Genomic DNA, 14910 nt, shown 5'->3' with positions numbered 1-14910 from the left:
CTGTGCAAGAAGCAAGAGCATATCTCAAAAATAACCAGTTCAAAGAAGGTCTAGAAGCATGACTCAGAAGTAGAGTACCTGTCTAGGAAGCATAAAGCCATGGGTTATGTAGTTAAAAAAAAACTACAGTATTTTTACAATAAAAAAATACAAAAACAAAAACAAAGTAGCCTAGAGCAGTAGCTCAAGCTACTCAGAAGATAAGGAGAATAGTTTCAAGACCATTCAAAACCAATCTAAACAACAACAACAAAAAAAGCTATCTTTGGCAGAGCAGGACTGTTAGCTTTGCAGAAAGCATAGGAGGGTTGAAATCCAGGTATAGGAAATGGACAAAAGTAGAGAGATGTCCAATATATTCACAAATCCGTAGGACCTAACTTTGGGAACAGGGGAAAGGAAAGCCTTCACTTTTTCTTAGCCTGAGCTCTTCATCAGTGAAACTAGACTGTTGATCCTTTCAATGTGCTATGCTAATATTATGGAATAAGGTATTATTTACTTAATGCAAGTGTCTGATACACAATAAAATAAATACTGAAAATAAATAAATCACCATGGGCAACTATCATGGTCATCCCAAGGCAGAGAATAGAAATTCACATCCACAGTGCTGAAGTCAGACTATGTCAGCTGCCCACTGAGGCAACTAACTATTCCAAATAAACATATGTGACCACATAGATATTTCATCTAAGCAGCTCTCAGTCCTCAGAGACTGTGAATGAGAAAGCAAAGCTGGAATGATAACAGAATGTCCAGTAAACTGAGGCCGTGTGGCTACAAATTGAGCCAAGAAATAGGTTCAGAAGCAAGACAAGAAAATAGGTGCTTTGGTTTTAATTTCTGAGCTGCACTGCTTCCTGAGCAGCATTAATTTACAAAACTGATACACATACCACTGTCCCATGTGTCCAAGTCCCTTACAAAACAGGTCCAGTCCTCTATACAGAACAGTACTAATTTACCAAGCACACACACACACACACACACACACACACACACACACACACACACACACACACACACACACACACACACACACACACACACACACACACACACACACGCCTGTCCTGAATACTGAGGAATACTAATTTACACATACACAGAGGCTTGTCCTGCATCCTGAACAATACTAATTTACCCCATACACCACACACACACACACACACACACACACACACACACACACACACACACACACACACACACACACACACACACACACACACTCTGTACAGGTCTCCAAGTCCCCTGCAGACCAGGACCAGGCCCTGTCAACCCTTGGCTCAACACCAGGCATTCGCCCACAAAAAAAACAAGCCCTCAGGGTTCCCTGCACCTATCTCCCAACACGGGAAGAGCCCTGGACCTCATAAGTTCGCCACACCTTAGCTTCGCGCTCCCGTTCCTCCGCCGTCTGGGTACGCTTCATGCTGCCACCACAGAAGCCGCCTTCGCCGCCGCGAGCCGCGTTGACCTCTCGTTCTGGACCCGCCTCCTACATGTAGTTCTCTCCGGGTCCTGTGGCCGTCCAGTACTATTCTTACTCAGAGCCGTAAAAACTACGCCTCCCAGCATGCCCTGCATGACGCACGGACACGCTGGAGGCTTGGAAGTCACTACGTTGGGGGAGCGTAGGCCGCTCAGCAGCGCGCCTCTAGCCTGGAGACCTAAGAGAACTGCATTTCCCAGAGGGCAATGTGGCCTACCAGTTTTTCCCGTGCTCCTCTAGGCTGGCGCTCCACTCGGCGCTATAGCAACGGTAGCTAGCGGCCTGGAAAGCGAGGTGGTAAGTACTGTGGTAAAAGATGGGGGGTGGGGGTGGTGAATGGAAGTTGGCGGACCCTCCCTCCGCAGCCCGGGCTGGGTTCGTGGGTTCGCTCTGCAGCCTGGAGAAGGCCCTGGAGTTCTTGTGTAAAAAGCAGCCCAGCCATGTCCAGGCCCATCCTACAGCCCGCGCTTTGTCCTCACGCTCAGGTCTAGTTTGAAATCGTACGTACACCCCACCCGTGAACCCTCACTGAGGAGAGGGACCGTCCCCGTCCCGATGCGCCACATCGAGGGGCACAAACACAGTTCACGCTATTGCCCAGGATTCGGAATTGGTTGGTACACCCTCAGCCTGTTAATGCTATAAAGGCAAGGGACTTTGTTTACCATTTTAGTCTCGGTGACTGTTTCATTCAGCGAAAGATTTTTTTTCTTGCCCACTGTGGATCAGACACTTTTCCACCCAAGACCAATACCCATCTCAAGAATGTGTATACTTCATTGGTGCAAAGTTATAAGCTAGTAAAAAAAAAAAAAAAAAAAGATGAGATTATATCACCTAGACGCCATTGCAGTGGAGAAATGAGCTGTGGAGAATTTGGGAAGAGCAACATGGAATGATCCAGGAAAGCCCAAGGAGGTGAGAGCTGAACTGAGCTTCAAAGAATGAGGGGCCAGCTGTTCATGCAAAAGGCTAATTGCAGAGCGTGGAACAGAGCATGCCAAGCAAGCAGGGAGGGCAAGGGCTAGTGGTGGAGAGGCATGGAGCATTGTGCAGTAACCCGCTAGTAATGTTTTGGGCCAGACAATTCATTATCGTGGACTTGATGCACTGTAGGTTGCTGAATCTCATTCCTGGTATCTAACCATTAGAGGCCAGTAACATCTCCCCTTCTGAATTGGCACAGCCAGGAATATTACCTCCTAGATGAGTGACCATGGCCAAGTTACCTAATGTGCCTCAGCTTCCTCACTTGTAAGACAGGAATAACAACTCACAAGGGTATTGTGAGGTTGTTAATTCACCCATATTAGTGAATTAACTAAGTGGTGCATTCTATGGTTTCGCTTCTGATTATATGAATCTTTCCTCTTTAAGTAGAGTACTTAGGACCTTTTCTCCTTTAAGCACTGTAAGCAGTCAATAAATGTGAACATCATCATCCTCTTCATCATTATTACTGTAAAGTAAACCTGAAAGTCTGTGAGGAAAAGTAATCATTTTCACAGTTTATGTTTATGCTTCTTGATAATTTTAATGTTGTCTGCATTTCCAGACCTTGATGCCCCATGGACTTCATCCACCAAAACAACTATTTAGTGAATTCCTGAGCTAGCCTCAAGACAAATAAGCTTGCTACTTTCTTGGTCTTCACATTCTAGGACCAACATTCTAGAACTTGGGAACCTCTTTCTATGGTATCTTCTTTGACTGTTTCCATTTAACTTTTCTAGGTGGGTTGACATGAAAAATATAGAATTTTTCCTACAAAGTATTAACATATAAAATAAAGACACTGTGTTACATCCCTACAAACAGTATCTGTAAGACAAAATAAAGACACTGTGTTACATCTCTATGAAGAATATTAGCTGGACAACTTACATGTTGAGGTAGTAATCCCTTGGACCTAGGCTTTGTGGCAACAGTGGCAGCTGAAAAATTATGAAACTTTTCACAAAACTTAAAATGACTCACTAATCTATACCTCAATTCAAAAGATAATGTTCAGCCTGTTGTTTGTCATCCTAAACACTTTTGCTAAATGCTTTTAATGTGCCATTTCACTCACTTTTAGAATAACTATGAAATAGGTATGATTTACTCTATCTTAGAAATGAAAACACTGAAACTCAAAGAAGTTTGCATGACTTAACCAGCTGCTAAATGATATAATAAGCGTTTGAATCAGGTTCTTGACCTAGCTTTTTCTTTGTGGTTGGAGAGGGGTTAGAGAGGAGGTATTTCTTCAATTTGGAAGAGTTCGTTTTATTTCAGATAGAGGAATTAAAAGAGAAAAGGACAAATGATAATCTTACCTCATTTCCTAAGCAAACTGTAGGAAATACACTGTTGAAAGAGACATGGGTCTCCATGATTGAATGCAGTATTACTTTTAGAATAGAAGCTTTCATCTTCTTCAAGCAGCACATGTGGGCAATAAGATGTCCATTAAAGTTCTAGTCCCTTATTCATTTTATTTGGTTCATTCCATTGCATAGTTAATGTAATAACTTGGAAAGGGGTCGCTTGAATTTTCTTTTTTCCACAGATAGGCCATGTCTGGTCCCACTGATGAGACTGCAGGAGACCTGCCTGTGAAAGATATAGGTCTAAACCTCTTTGGAGTGGGAGGGTTACAAGGTATGGCCACCTGTTCCTAATTACAGTTATGAACTTTGATCAGTGATTTCTTTACTTTTAATTTAAAGTATTTCTGATATTCATACAAACCAAACCATTTAAGTAACTATATAGCTCTTGATTGGACTAAACAAGATGGAGACTTAAGAACACATATGGTATTTTACTGCATGCATCAATTATCAACAGCTCATAGCAAATCCAAGATCCCCCTCTGTCCTGATAAAGAATTGTTATAAATCATCTTTTTAAAATTCCACACATCAGGAAAAACTGCATAGAGTATCAAGCCTCCAAACTGAATTGCCTGGTTTAAATCACATTCACCATTAAAAACATTTCTTTTTGTTTAAATTTTATATAGGAGGAAATGCCATATTTAAAAATTTTTGCCTTTCAAGTAGAGTATCAAAATGGCCTGTTTATGCAAGTGATAGTGACTTTTCAATCAAATTAATACACATTAAAGGTTTTCTTTTTCCTTTTATCACTTAGTTGTTGCTATAGAGCTAAAGAGCACTTTCAAATTGAGAAAGAAAAGCACTGCTTTAAAGAGCAATAGAGTACAGGGCTATGTTTATATTTGGATAAACAGTGTGCCATTCATTCCCTCATGCCACTAAATTTGCCATCAAGAGGGCTAGGGATTTAGAATATTCCACCTAAGGAATCTTCACATACTTTTCAATCAGAACAATGTATTAACAGCCACATTTACCTCAGATAGGTGGTCAGTGTATTATTCATTGGAAAAGATGAATATGATTATACAGATTTTATTATTAAAAGTAAAAAATACATAAGCTTTGTTATACAAAGGGAGTGTCAGGTATATGGATAAACTTTAAATATGCAAAGCATTTATTTTGTTTTGTTACTTTGTAAATTCAATTATTGTCCTCAGCTAACAACTATAAGATTTTTTTTTTACGTATGCCAATATCAGAACTGGAACACAGAACCTTGTGCTCACTCTACATGCTTGCTCATGGCTGATTTTCTACCACTTAAGCCACAATTCCAACCAGTAATTTTTGCTGGCTAATTGGAGATGGAGTGTCTCTGACTGTTCTGCCCCACTGGCTTTGATCCTCAGTCTTCCCAATCTTAGCCTCTCAAATAGCTAGATTACAGATATGAGTCACCAGCACCTAGGAACCACAGGGTTTTAATTTATGAGTTTGTTATTTGTTTCTACTGAAGAATATTTATAATTGACATACTGCAAGGTATATGGAAAGAACAAAAGTAATCATCTATTAAAAAATACATGGACATGCTAAAAGGGTATAAAACTTTTTTTTTTTTTTTGGTCGGTCGTGGGGGCTGAACTCTGGGCCTGGGCACTGTCCCTCAACTCTTTGTCTCAAGGTCAGCGCCCTACTACTTGAGCCACAGCGCCACTTCCGGCTTTTTTCTTCTTATGTGGTGCTGAGCAATCGAACCCAGGGCCTCATGCATGCGAGGCAAGCACTCTACCACTGTGCCAACTTTTTAAAATATGAAATAGTATACATAGAAATGAGTTGTAAAGTTGTAAAGATTTCAAATTACAGTGTTTTAATTTTAGAGGGGGTGTTTGTTTGATCTTGTAATTTTTATAGTTTTCTATAACCTAACACTCATATCTATCTTAATTATATTGTGTCACAGAATTATACTAACACTTGTTTTGGGGAAGGAAGGGAGAAAGGGGGAAAGAGGGAAGGAGGATAAAGGGTGGGAGGAGAGGAAAGAAGGAGATAGAAAATGCGTTCAGATACTATGACTTTTTCCTGGAGTGCTTGCAAGTAAATGCAAAACATTGTACATGTTAGACAAGCACTCTATCACCAAGTTACATCCCCAGGCAGAGTCTGACTTTTGACTTTTAATTTTTATTTTTCAGAATACAAATTAAGAAGTCTATGTAATCAGGGCTCCAGTTTATAATTTGAAAATATAATGATTTGAATACATGTTAAAGAATACTGTTATTATTTAGATCTGTAATTCTGTATATAAAATATCACTAAGGCTTTATTCTCAACTCAAATTGTTGTTGTGAACAATGCTCCAACATTTTCTAAAGAAATCACAAAGGAAATAAATCACAAAAGAAAAAAATCTGAGTATATGGGAGATTATTTTAGGATCAGCAGTTAGCGCTTTGAGAGGCTATTTTAAGTAATCTTATAATTAATTACTTTGTATTTCTTTCAGAAACTGCAGCAGCCCGAACGATGAAGTCCCGCCAAGCAGTGTCACGTGTCAGTCGTGAGGAACTGGAAGACAGATTTTTACGTTTGTGTGATGAGAACATTTTACTTAAGCAGCATGCCCGTAAGCAAGAGGATAAAATTAAAAGGTTATGATAAAAAGCTTTTAGCTTTTTTTTTCCTTGACTCTAAAGTTTGGAGGCTATGCTTTTTTTATAAACTTAATTGAAAGCCCCACCTTCCATCTCTTTTAGAACAGGCAGGTTGTAAATAAATAGAATTTTTAAAAATGGAAAATCTTACAAAATAGAATAATAAACTAAAAAGATTGTATTTATTATGTCTGAATTGCTATTTGAAAAAGAGCTAATAGCTAAGAGTGCCATGAGTATATCATATCTATAAATAACTTTTGGTTTAATATTTATGGTTTAAAAAGCAAATAGCCAAAGCATCTGTTTTTTAAATGAGACCCTAAAAGCCCTTCGTGTCATGATTGTGAAGGAAAGTTTTAAAAGCTAATTAACTATTCCAACTTGTTAGAATGCCTGTTCCCTTAAGATTTGGGATTTATTAATGAAAATATCACTGCAATCTCTGGAACATATTTAACTTTGCTTGGGTTAGTCTCAGTTCTATATTTATATCAAAGGGTCTCTACTGTTTCTGCGAAAGTATATTTTCACTTTTGACTTGTATGGAAGTCAAAACTGAAATCATGTCTTATGAGTAGTTCTTTAATCTTTCTTACCTTTAATTCTTATTCAAAATGCCATTCCTATGTTCTGAATGTATGGGATTATAAACAAAAAATGCATGCACATTTGTAAGCATGAGCAACTCTGTATTCATATTCATGTTCTGGGTTCAAAGAAAAGTAAAGACAGCTATTGAAGAAAGAAGATAGGGTTTGGGTTTGTTTTTTTTTTTTTTGCTGCTGCTGCTTAGAATTCATCATAAAGAAGTGATTTCCAGTTTACTTTCAACTCTGTGAACTGTATTTTCCATCCAGGACTTGATTAGTACAGGCCTTTTACACTAATTAATTTTTTTCTTTGCTTTTTTGTTTTGTTTTGCCTGTCCTAGGCCTGAACTCAGGGCATGGATGCTGCCCCTGAGCCTCTTCATGCTCAAGACTACCACTCTACCACTTGAGCCACAGTGTCACTTCCAGCTTTTTCAGAGTAGTTTATTGGAGTAAGAGTCTCACATACTTTCCTGCCCTGGCTAGCTTCGAACAGTGATCCTCAGATCTCAGCCTCCTGAGTGAATAGGATTACAGGCTTGAGACCCTGGCACCTGGCTTTGAGTTGATTTTTAAGGCACAATAAAAAGGACTGGGATAGAAGTCAGTTTGTATGTAGGTATTATCTCTCTGCCGCTAGCCTATGGTATGTTAAAGCCATTTGACCTAAGGTATGAGAGTAGTGACAGACCCAATGAACACTTTGATCCAAAGCTCTAAATTCCTTCTCAGTCTTACACCACTGACAGTGACTTAGATACATGGGTCAAACTATCTTTCAATTTACCCTTAAGATGTAAGTAGTATCACTTTCTCTTATGTAAATGCAACACTTTATTAACTGCTTTTTTAAGTCAGTATTTACACTTTGTCAGATCCCTTAATGGTTCATTAATATCACAAAATAATCAAATCAAGCAAATAGAAAATATTTCCCTTCTGGATAAATATGTCTTGCTTCCAGACAAAAAAAAATTGTGTTTGAAAAATTTATTTGAACATCATGTAAAGATTTGCAGGCACTCTATTTCTGTGTTTCTCTTGCTTCAAAAGTTATTCATTGGTTTTCAGATAGTGACCTCTTTTTCAAATTAAATCTGTCCTTTCCAGTCTAATCTGTATTTCTATGTCAAAGTCCTTCTTTAACAGTTGATTCAAGTATGTAAGGTTAACAGCTCATTTTAAACCCTGTTTCTAAGGATAGAACATTGAGTGGACTTGAGACCTAAATTCATTAAAGCATAAGTTACAGTGGGGATTTTTTAGATTATGATACCTTGCCACATTTCCCAGTGATAGATCATTCTGTGGATTAGGTAGAAAGGGAACTAATCATTGATTATTTTACTAGGATGTTTGTGGTACTCTTGAATCTTGGTTTTTATTATCCTATATCCCTTATAAGGCATGCTTAATGGATGTGCCTCAAGGGAAAGAGAAAACAATCTTAACTGATTATGTTATGCATAACTCTCCCTGATGCCACATGCTGTAGGCAGAGTAGCCAGAAGTGTAGATAGACATGTATTACTACTGCATTTACAGAGGACTCTGCTTAGAGGGGGGGAAAGGTTGTTCTATGACATCCCAAAACTATTAAGGATTTTTTTGTTCTCATAAGTAAAAGCTTCTGTCCATAACCATGCTAAAATAAAGTAACTCCCATTTAAAGAAAAATGAAGTGTGTTTTTATTTTCAATCTCCTGTCTGGGTCTTTATAAAAATAGATTCACTATAAACTAGAATCAGCTATTGAAGATGTGCGACCAATTTTGTAAAGTCTTGAACTTGTGTCTCTCATCAAAGCCACCTTTTCTTTCTTGTCCTGCCAAGATTTTTCCATTCACTGTCAGGCATATTTTCCGTACGTGTATATTACATCACCCCCATGTGCCCTTTCTGTCTTTTGTTCTGTCTAACCAGTTTTTATCAAAACTTAAAAGAACCAAAGTTATAAAATCCTGTGATGCCAAAAGATCAACATATATCTAAATTGAAAAGAATTAAGATGATATTTTTTGCATCTAATTATTTTCTGCCACTGAACAGACATTTCTTGATTACTAAGCAACATTTACTGGCATATTTTGGGTTCTTTTGAAATCTTTATGGGGCTGCACATGTGTGCATCAATGACTATTAACCTATTTACATTTTTACATTTACATTTTCTTAGTCCTACAGAAAATGAAAAGAGTATATTACCTAAATGTTGCACAGTCTTAACACACTTTTCAAAAGTTTTAACTTACTGTGGATTGCAGCTATAACCCACCACATCCACAATCTGTAACTACATTTAAGTGCATACAGCATTCCTATATAAGGTCATGCGTTAAAAATTGCATTTCAGGAACATATGGAGTAAATATGTGTCCTCTCTTTACTAACCTTAAATGATAAGCCTTAGGAAACTGTTATTTGTCAGTGCTATAAAGCAGATTGTTGCCCAGTGGTTTCAATTATCATCAAAGGATTCTTCACAGGCAGTAATAGTTACATCAAAACCTGAAATTTATTATTCAGGTTCTGCACTGAAGTCTTCACAGTGATTATGTTTCTTTCAACAGAATGCATTTTATGCTGACTTCTCACATTCCTTTTCATCTTTTTATTATTTCCCTAGAATGGCCACCAAGTTAATACGGTTAGTTAATGACAAGAAAAGATATGAGCGGGTTAGTGGCGGCCCCAAGCGGTCAGGACGAGATGTGGAAATGGAAGAAATGATTGAGCAGCTGCAAGAGAAAGTTCATGAGCTTGAGAGACAAAATGAAGCCCTCAAGAGCAGACTAATTTCAGCCAAACAGCAACTACAAATCCAGGGTTACAGACAAACTCCATACAACTATGTTCCATCTCGTGTTAATGCCGGACGGAGAAAAGCAAATGAAAATACAGGTTTACAGGAATGTCCCAGGAAAGGTAAAACAAGGCTTATGTTGATCTCAAACCTTTAACAGTCTTTTAATGCATTGCTTCATACAGTCACACAAAGTTTTATTTCTGTATTATTCATGTTTTTAAATGTCTTCAAAAAGAGAAAAATAGGGGACGTGGGGGCTTGCTTTTTGGTGTTGTGTATATTATTTTATTACCAGGCATGGTGCTACACTGTAATCCCAGCTACACAGGAGAAAAGCAACAGAATGGTGACTTCAAGGCTGGCCCTGGAATCTACTAACTCTATCTCAAAAACAAGAATGATGGAGCACTTGACTTAACATTGATACTGTAGTATCAATCCCTACTATCACCAAAAACAAAAATCATTTTATTCTATATGACTTTCAGATTTGTTTAGTAAAACAGTAACATAAGTATTATTTCTAATACAAATAATACTAGAGACATGCATGAAAAATGGGTTGAATTTGAGTTCATGGCTCTCTACTTACTAGCTGGTGAGGTTAGACAATCTAATTATTCTGAATTTGAGCTTTCTTAACATATAAAATAAAAAGAATTGAAGTCAATGAGCATAAAGATCTCATACATCTCTAAAAATAATTTCAGATCACTGTTTATTTTTTAAATTAATAACAAAAACTTACTCAAGATATAAAACAGTTTAATTTTGTAGACAGGAATCAATAGTAAGCCTAAATTCTTTCTACCCTCAAACTTACTGTAACGAAATTAAAAGTAAATAAATATTTTAAATAACTTGTTTTAATTGCAACTACTAGAAAGAAAATAAAATGTTAACTCTAATTGATTTTTATTTGTAATATGCTTCACATAAAGATCAAACACCTTCAGAAGTATAAAAAAATAATGTAAAACTTTAGTTTCAATTCACTGAGGAAGAAAAAAACACCATATGAGCAGAAAGGGAAAAAAATTTGTTGTAGTTTTCTCTCCAAATCAAAATGTTAACACTATCTCCTCCCTAGATAGTGTTCCTTTGAAGTCAATAGGGCCTCCACACAGGCAGGAGGCAGCTGCAGGATGAAAGGGCTTGGCTCTTCCTAGCTATGTGAGATTGCAGTAGACTTTGAATATAATCAAAGTAAGCATAATGAATTATAAATCAGAAAATACCTTCTGCCATTAGTTAACTTTATATGGAGGCAAGTTTAACACTCAGCCTCATTTTCCCCATCTATGAAATGGAGTGATAAGAAATCAGGGTAGTGTCGCTCCACTCAATATATTTTAACTTTAAAACCATCATTCTTTCTGAACCTTAGTTTTGATGTCCAGGAATATAATTGTCATTCTTTCTGAACCTTAGTTTTGATGCCCAGCAATATAATTGGGCAAGTTGATGTTTAAGGCCTGCAAGTTCTTTTGTACTAAAAAGAATTTGCAAATTTTAGACTAAAATGGGAAGCTGACATAGTTTAAATTACTATTTAAGTAAAAGATTGATACAAGTTTCCCATTCATTAAATAGCCATAGAAGAGAAGTCTTTAAAAATGTGACTTATTACATTTCTACTTATATTTGTGTTCCATCAGTGATTCAAACTTTTTTTTTTTACTGTTCTTAGAGCTCAAGGCATAGGAGTTCATAAACCCTTATATAGCAATAAGTATATTCCTTTTCTTTCTTTTGCTTTTTTTTTCCTTCTTTTTTAGTTCAAGGCCAGTCTGGGCCTTGAACTCGGGGCCTAGGCACTATCCCACAGGCAGCCTGGACTCCCAAACTGTTATATGAATACTGTTGTTCTCTATTCGTGCATTTGGATAAAAGATGGAAAGTTCTGGCTTAGGTGTAATAGATGTTATATAGACATCATTCTTCTTGTGAAGAACCAATGCAATAAAGATTTTTGTAGGGTTTATCTTTTAAAACATAACTACTATTGATAATGGGACTGCAATCCCAGCACTTGGGAGGCTGGGTCAGGAGGATCACAAGTGTAAGTGTAACTTAGGCTACAGAATAAGGCCCTGTCTCTAAAAACACACAAATAAATAAATATTTACAATGTGCAATGAAACTGTACTTTTTAATATGGTTTCAAATATATCCTAATACCTCACTTTTCTAAGCAGAATCTTCTCGTACTTCCATATCTGAGACTGTTTTCCATTTTAAAGTCTCGTTTGTCCTGATTTACCTGAAACTCTAATAATTTAATTTAATAATTTAATTATTAATTGTTAGTTTAATTATCTAACATATAATTTAATTTAATAATTTTAATTATTTGATTGTTTTAATTTAATTTAAATTATTTTAATATAATTTAATTTATAAATATAAAGTATCTCATTATTAAAAGTTTACATTGTTTTTAATAATGGGACTATCCTTGTAAACTTGCATGTAACTATTTTCTCTTTTAAGAGACAAATTCCTCTATGTTACCCACTTTAGCCTTGAATTCCAGGCTCAAGCAGTCCTGCCAAATCAGCCTCCCAAGTAGCTGAGACTACAGGTGTGAACCACACCCAATGCATACAACTATTTTTATAAGAAATTCTAAGTGCAGTAGAGAAATGTTTTATTTAAAGGAATTTTTATTGATCCTTTCTCCAAACACCTTTGTTTAAATATGGATTTTCTTAGTGAGGTGGAATAAAACAAACTCAGGAAACACTTTGACTTAAACATATCAAAGGATGAAGAGAGGAAAAGGGATGTGAATGATTAATTTAGAAATCAAAAACATTATCAGAAGCACTAAAAATAGTCAAGTTTTTGAAAAATATTTTACTTTATACTTCAATTTTTCCTTGTGAAAACCCAAACTGAAAAGTACAGGAGTTTTAAATCATAAATCAGATTTTTTCTAGGTAATTTGCTTTCTAGATTAGAAATACACTACCAAAGAGGATTTCAGATTTTAGCTATCAATAGTTATTAAATAAAATGCAGCAACAAGTATTATCCATGTAACAATTCTAATCTAGAAGGCAAATTACCTAGAAAAAAATCTAAAAATACTATAGAATCTTTGCACATATGTCTTTTACCTCAGAAGAGATTTTTATTATATTATAAATACCTTTAAGATAATAAATCATGTATCTTTCTTTTCTACCTTCTTTTTTTTTTTTTTTTTTTGTTGTTGTTGTTGGCCATAGGGCTTCAACTCTGGGCCTGAATACTGTCCCTCAGTTCTTCAACTCAAGGCAAGCGCTCTACCCACTGGAGCCACAGCGCCACTTCCAGTTTTCTAAGTAGTTTACTGGAGATAATAGTCTTACAGACTTTACTGCCGGGGCTGGCTTTGAACCACGATCTTCAGATCTCAGCCTTCTGAGTAGCTAGGATTACAGGCGTGAGCCACTGGCACCCACCTCTACCTTCACTTCTATAGTTATATTTTGTTACTTTATTTTTAGGTATAAGATTCCAGGATGCCGATGTACCAGAAACTACACAACCCATGCTTACTAAATATGGGAATAGTTTACTTGAAGAAGCCAGAGGAGAAATAAGAAATTTGTATGTATTGTTTTTCATGGTCATTTTAGAACTTTGTTTGTTGATCATGTCTTGTTTTGGCCCTTCCCTTTCCTTTATTGTAAACAAGATTGGGGTATGTATAAATAATTTGCTTCACAAAAATGCAGCTAGTTCTGTGGGTTAATAACAGGTATTATATGGAATGCCTTCAGTAAAATAAGGGACCTGAACAACTTATCCAACTGCACCCATGCAAGGATTTATAGAATAATCATCTGACTATAATTTGGCCACCAAAGAAATGGCATAGATTTCAATCATTTCCAATAATAGAAACTTCAGAGATTATACCTTCATTCCCAGAAAAATCACAGATTGGTTTGGGGAGGGGATTGTTTTTGTTTCTAGGTCAATTAGTTGTTTTTGTTTTTGTTTTTTTTATTGGGGTTAGGGATTGAAATAGCTTAAAAGTTTGGCATTTTCAGACACATATGGATTTCATATTTTGTTTCCTAGTCATTCCACAGTGCTTACATTCTTTATCATGTCATAGTTGCAAGAAAGTTTCTTCTGCCACATTTAGCTTTCTTTTCCAGTTAATCAAAGCCTCATGGTTTCAGTGCCTGTGAGTCATACAAATGAAGATAAGGTTCTACCTTATCTGTAGGCCTTCACCTGGATCATCATTAAGGAACTACACTGAAGAAAGAGAAAACAGAGCATGATACAAACAAGTTTCAAACCTTAAATAGTTGCTTAAGAATAATATGGGCTTAAAACATTTCCTTTTGAATATATTATCAGTTACAGTAATGATTAGTCTATGAGAAAATAAAACTAGACATAATCTTGTTACCTATTAATCAGCTAAAAAGCCAGGGTGAAAGCCAGGTGCCAGTGGCTCAGGCCTGTTAATCCTAATGATTCAGGAGGCTAAGATCTGAGGGTCACTGTTCAAAGCCAGCCCTGGCAGAAAAGTTTATGATGCTCTTATCTCCAGTAAACTACTCAGAAAAGGCCCAGAAGTAGCTCTGTGGCTCAAGTGGTAAAATGCTAGCCTTGAGTACAGAGAGGCTCAGGGACTGTGCCCAGGCCCTGAGTTTAAGCCCCAGGACCAGCAAAATTACTAAATGAAAAACCACTTTCTGAGGCTCATTGTCCTGGGATACTGGCCAGGCATGGAAAAGATAAATATGTACCAGAGATAAACTAAGTTATGTTTGGCAAATTTTCTGCCATCTCTCCAATGTAGGCAGCAATGCATATATGAAAGAAGGCATTTAAACTCTCTTCAGACCAGATTGTAGAATACAATGCTCAATACTTACTTAATTGAACCAAAGTACAGTCCCCTGCCTTGGACATTGTCTTAGGAAAAGCAGTACCTTTGTTCCATATGTATTTCTAAATAGACACATTCAGTCCATAATTATTCTACTATATGCAAAGTTAATTAAGCTAA

At 36.6% G+C, this 14910-nt stretch overlaps 3 protein-coding genes across 10 annotated transcripts in view; 1 reads left to right on the top strand and 2 right to left on the bottom strand.

Annotated features, from left to right (window-relative positions):
• Positions 1–1463, bottom strand: part of LOC138806893 (renin receptor-like) — a 92467-nt gene extending 91004 nt beyond the window's left edge. Inside the window, exon 1 of one of the 2 annotated variants that reach the window (XM_069992314.1) lies at positions 1394–1463. The gene's annotated coding sequence lies outside the window, so the exon portion shown is untranslated. The remainder of the gene's footprint in view (positions 1–1393) is intronic. The other variant, XM_069992313.1, reaches the window with a different exon arrangement.
• The window catches only part of Fto (FTO alpha-ketoglutarate dependent dioxygenase), a 392707-nt gene extending 391208 nt beyond the window's left edge, over positions 1–1499 (bottom strand). For all 5 annotated transcript variants that reach the window (XM_069992308.1, XM_069992312.1, XM_069992310.1 and 2 more), the window contains exon 1: positions 1394–1499. In XM_069992308.1, coding sequence (XP_069848409.1) covers positions 1394–1438 — 45 coding nt within the window. In that variant the 5' untranslated portion in view covers positions 1439–1499. The remainder of the gene's footprint in view (positions 1–1393) is intronic.
• Positions 1500–1715: 216 nt separating this feature from the next.
• Positions 1716–14910, top strand: part of Rpgrip1l (RPGRIP1 like) — a 95997-nt gene continuing 82802 nt past the window's right edge. For 2 of the 3 annotated variants that reach the window (XM_069992307.1, XM_069992305.1), the window contains exons 1-5: positions 1716–1795; positions 4050–4141; positions 6344–6488; positions 9711–10009; positions 13385–13487. In XM_069992307.1, the coding sequence (XP_069848408.1) occupies positions 4057–4141; positions 6344–6488; positions 9711–10009; positions 13385–13487 (632 nt within the window). In that variant the 5' untranslated portion in view covers positions 1716–1795; positions 4050–4056. Of the gene's footprint in view, positions 1796–2150; positions 2417–4049; positions 4142–6343; positions 6489–9710; positions 10010–13384; positions 13488–14910 lie in introns of those variants that run through there. The other variant, XM_069992306.1, reaches the window with a different exon arrangement.

The sequence above is a fragment of the Dipodomys merriami genome, unplaced genomic scaffold (assembly GCF_024711535.1).
Source record: "Dipodomys merriami isolate MVZ:Mamm:240054 unplaced genomic scaffold, mDipMer1.0.p SCAF_41, whole genome shotgun sequence".
In the NCBI taxonomy this organism is placed as follows: domain Eukaryota; kingdom Metazoa; phylum Chordata; class Mammalia; order Rodentia; family Heteromyidae; genus Dipodomys; species Dipodomys merriami.
The sequence above is the reverse complement of the archived record's forward strand: the minus strand, read 5'-3'. Positions and strand labels throughout refer to the sequence as shown.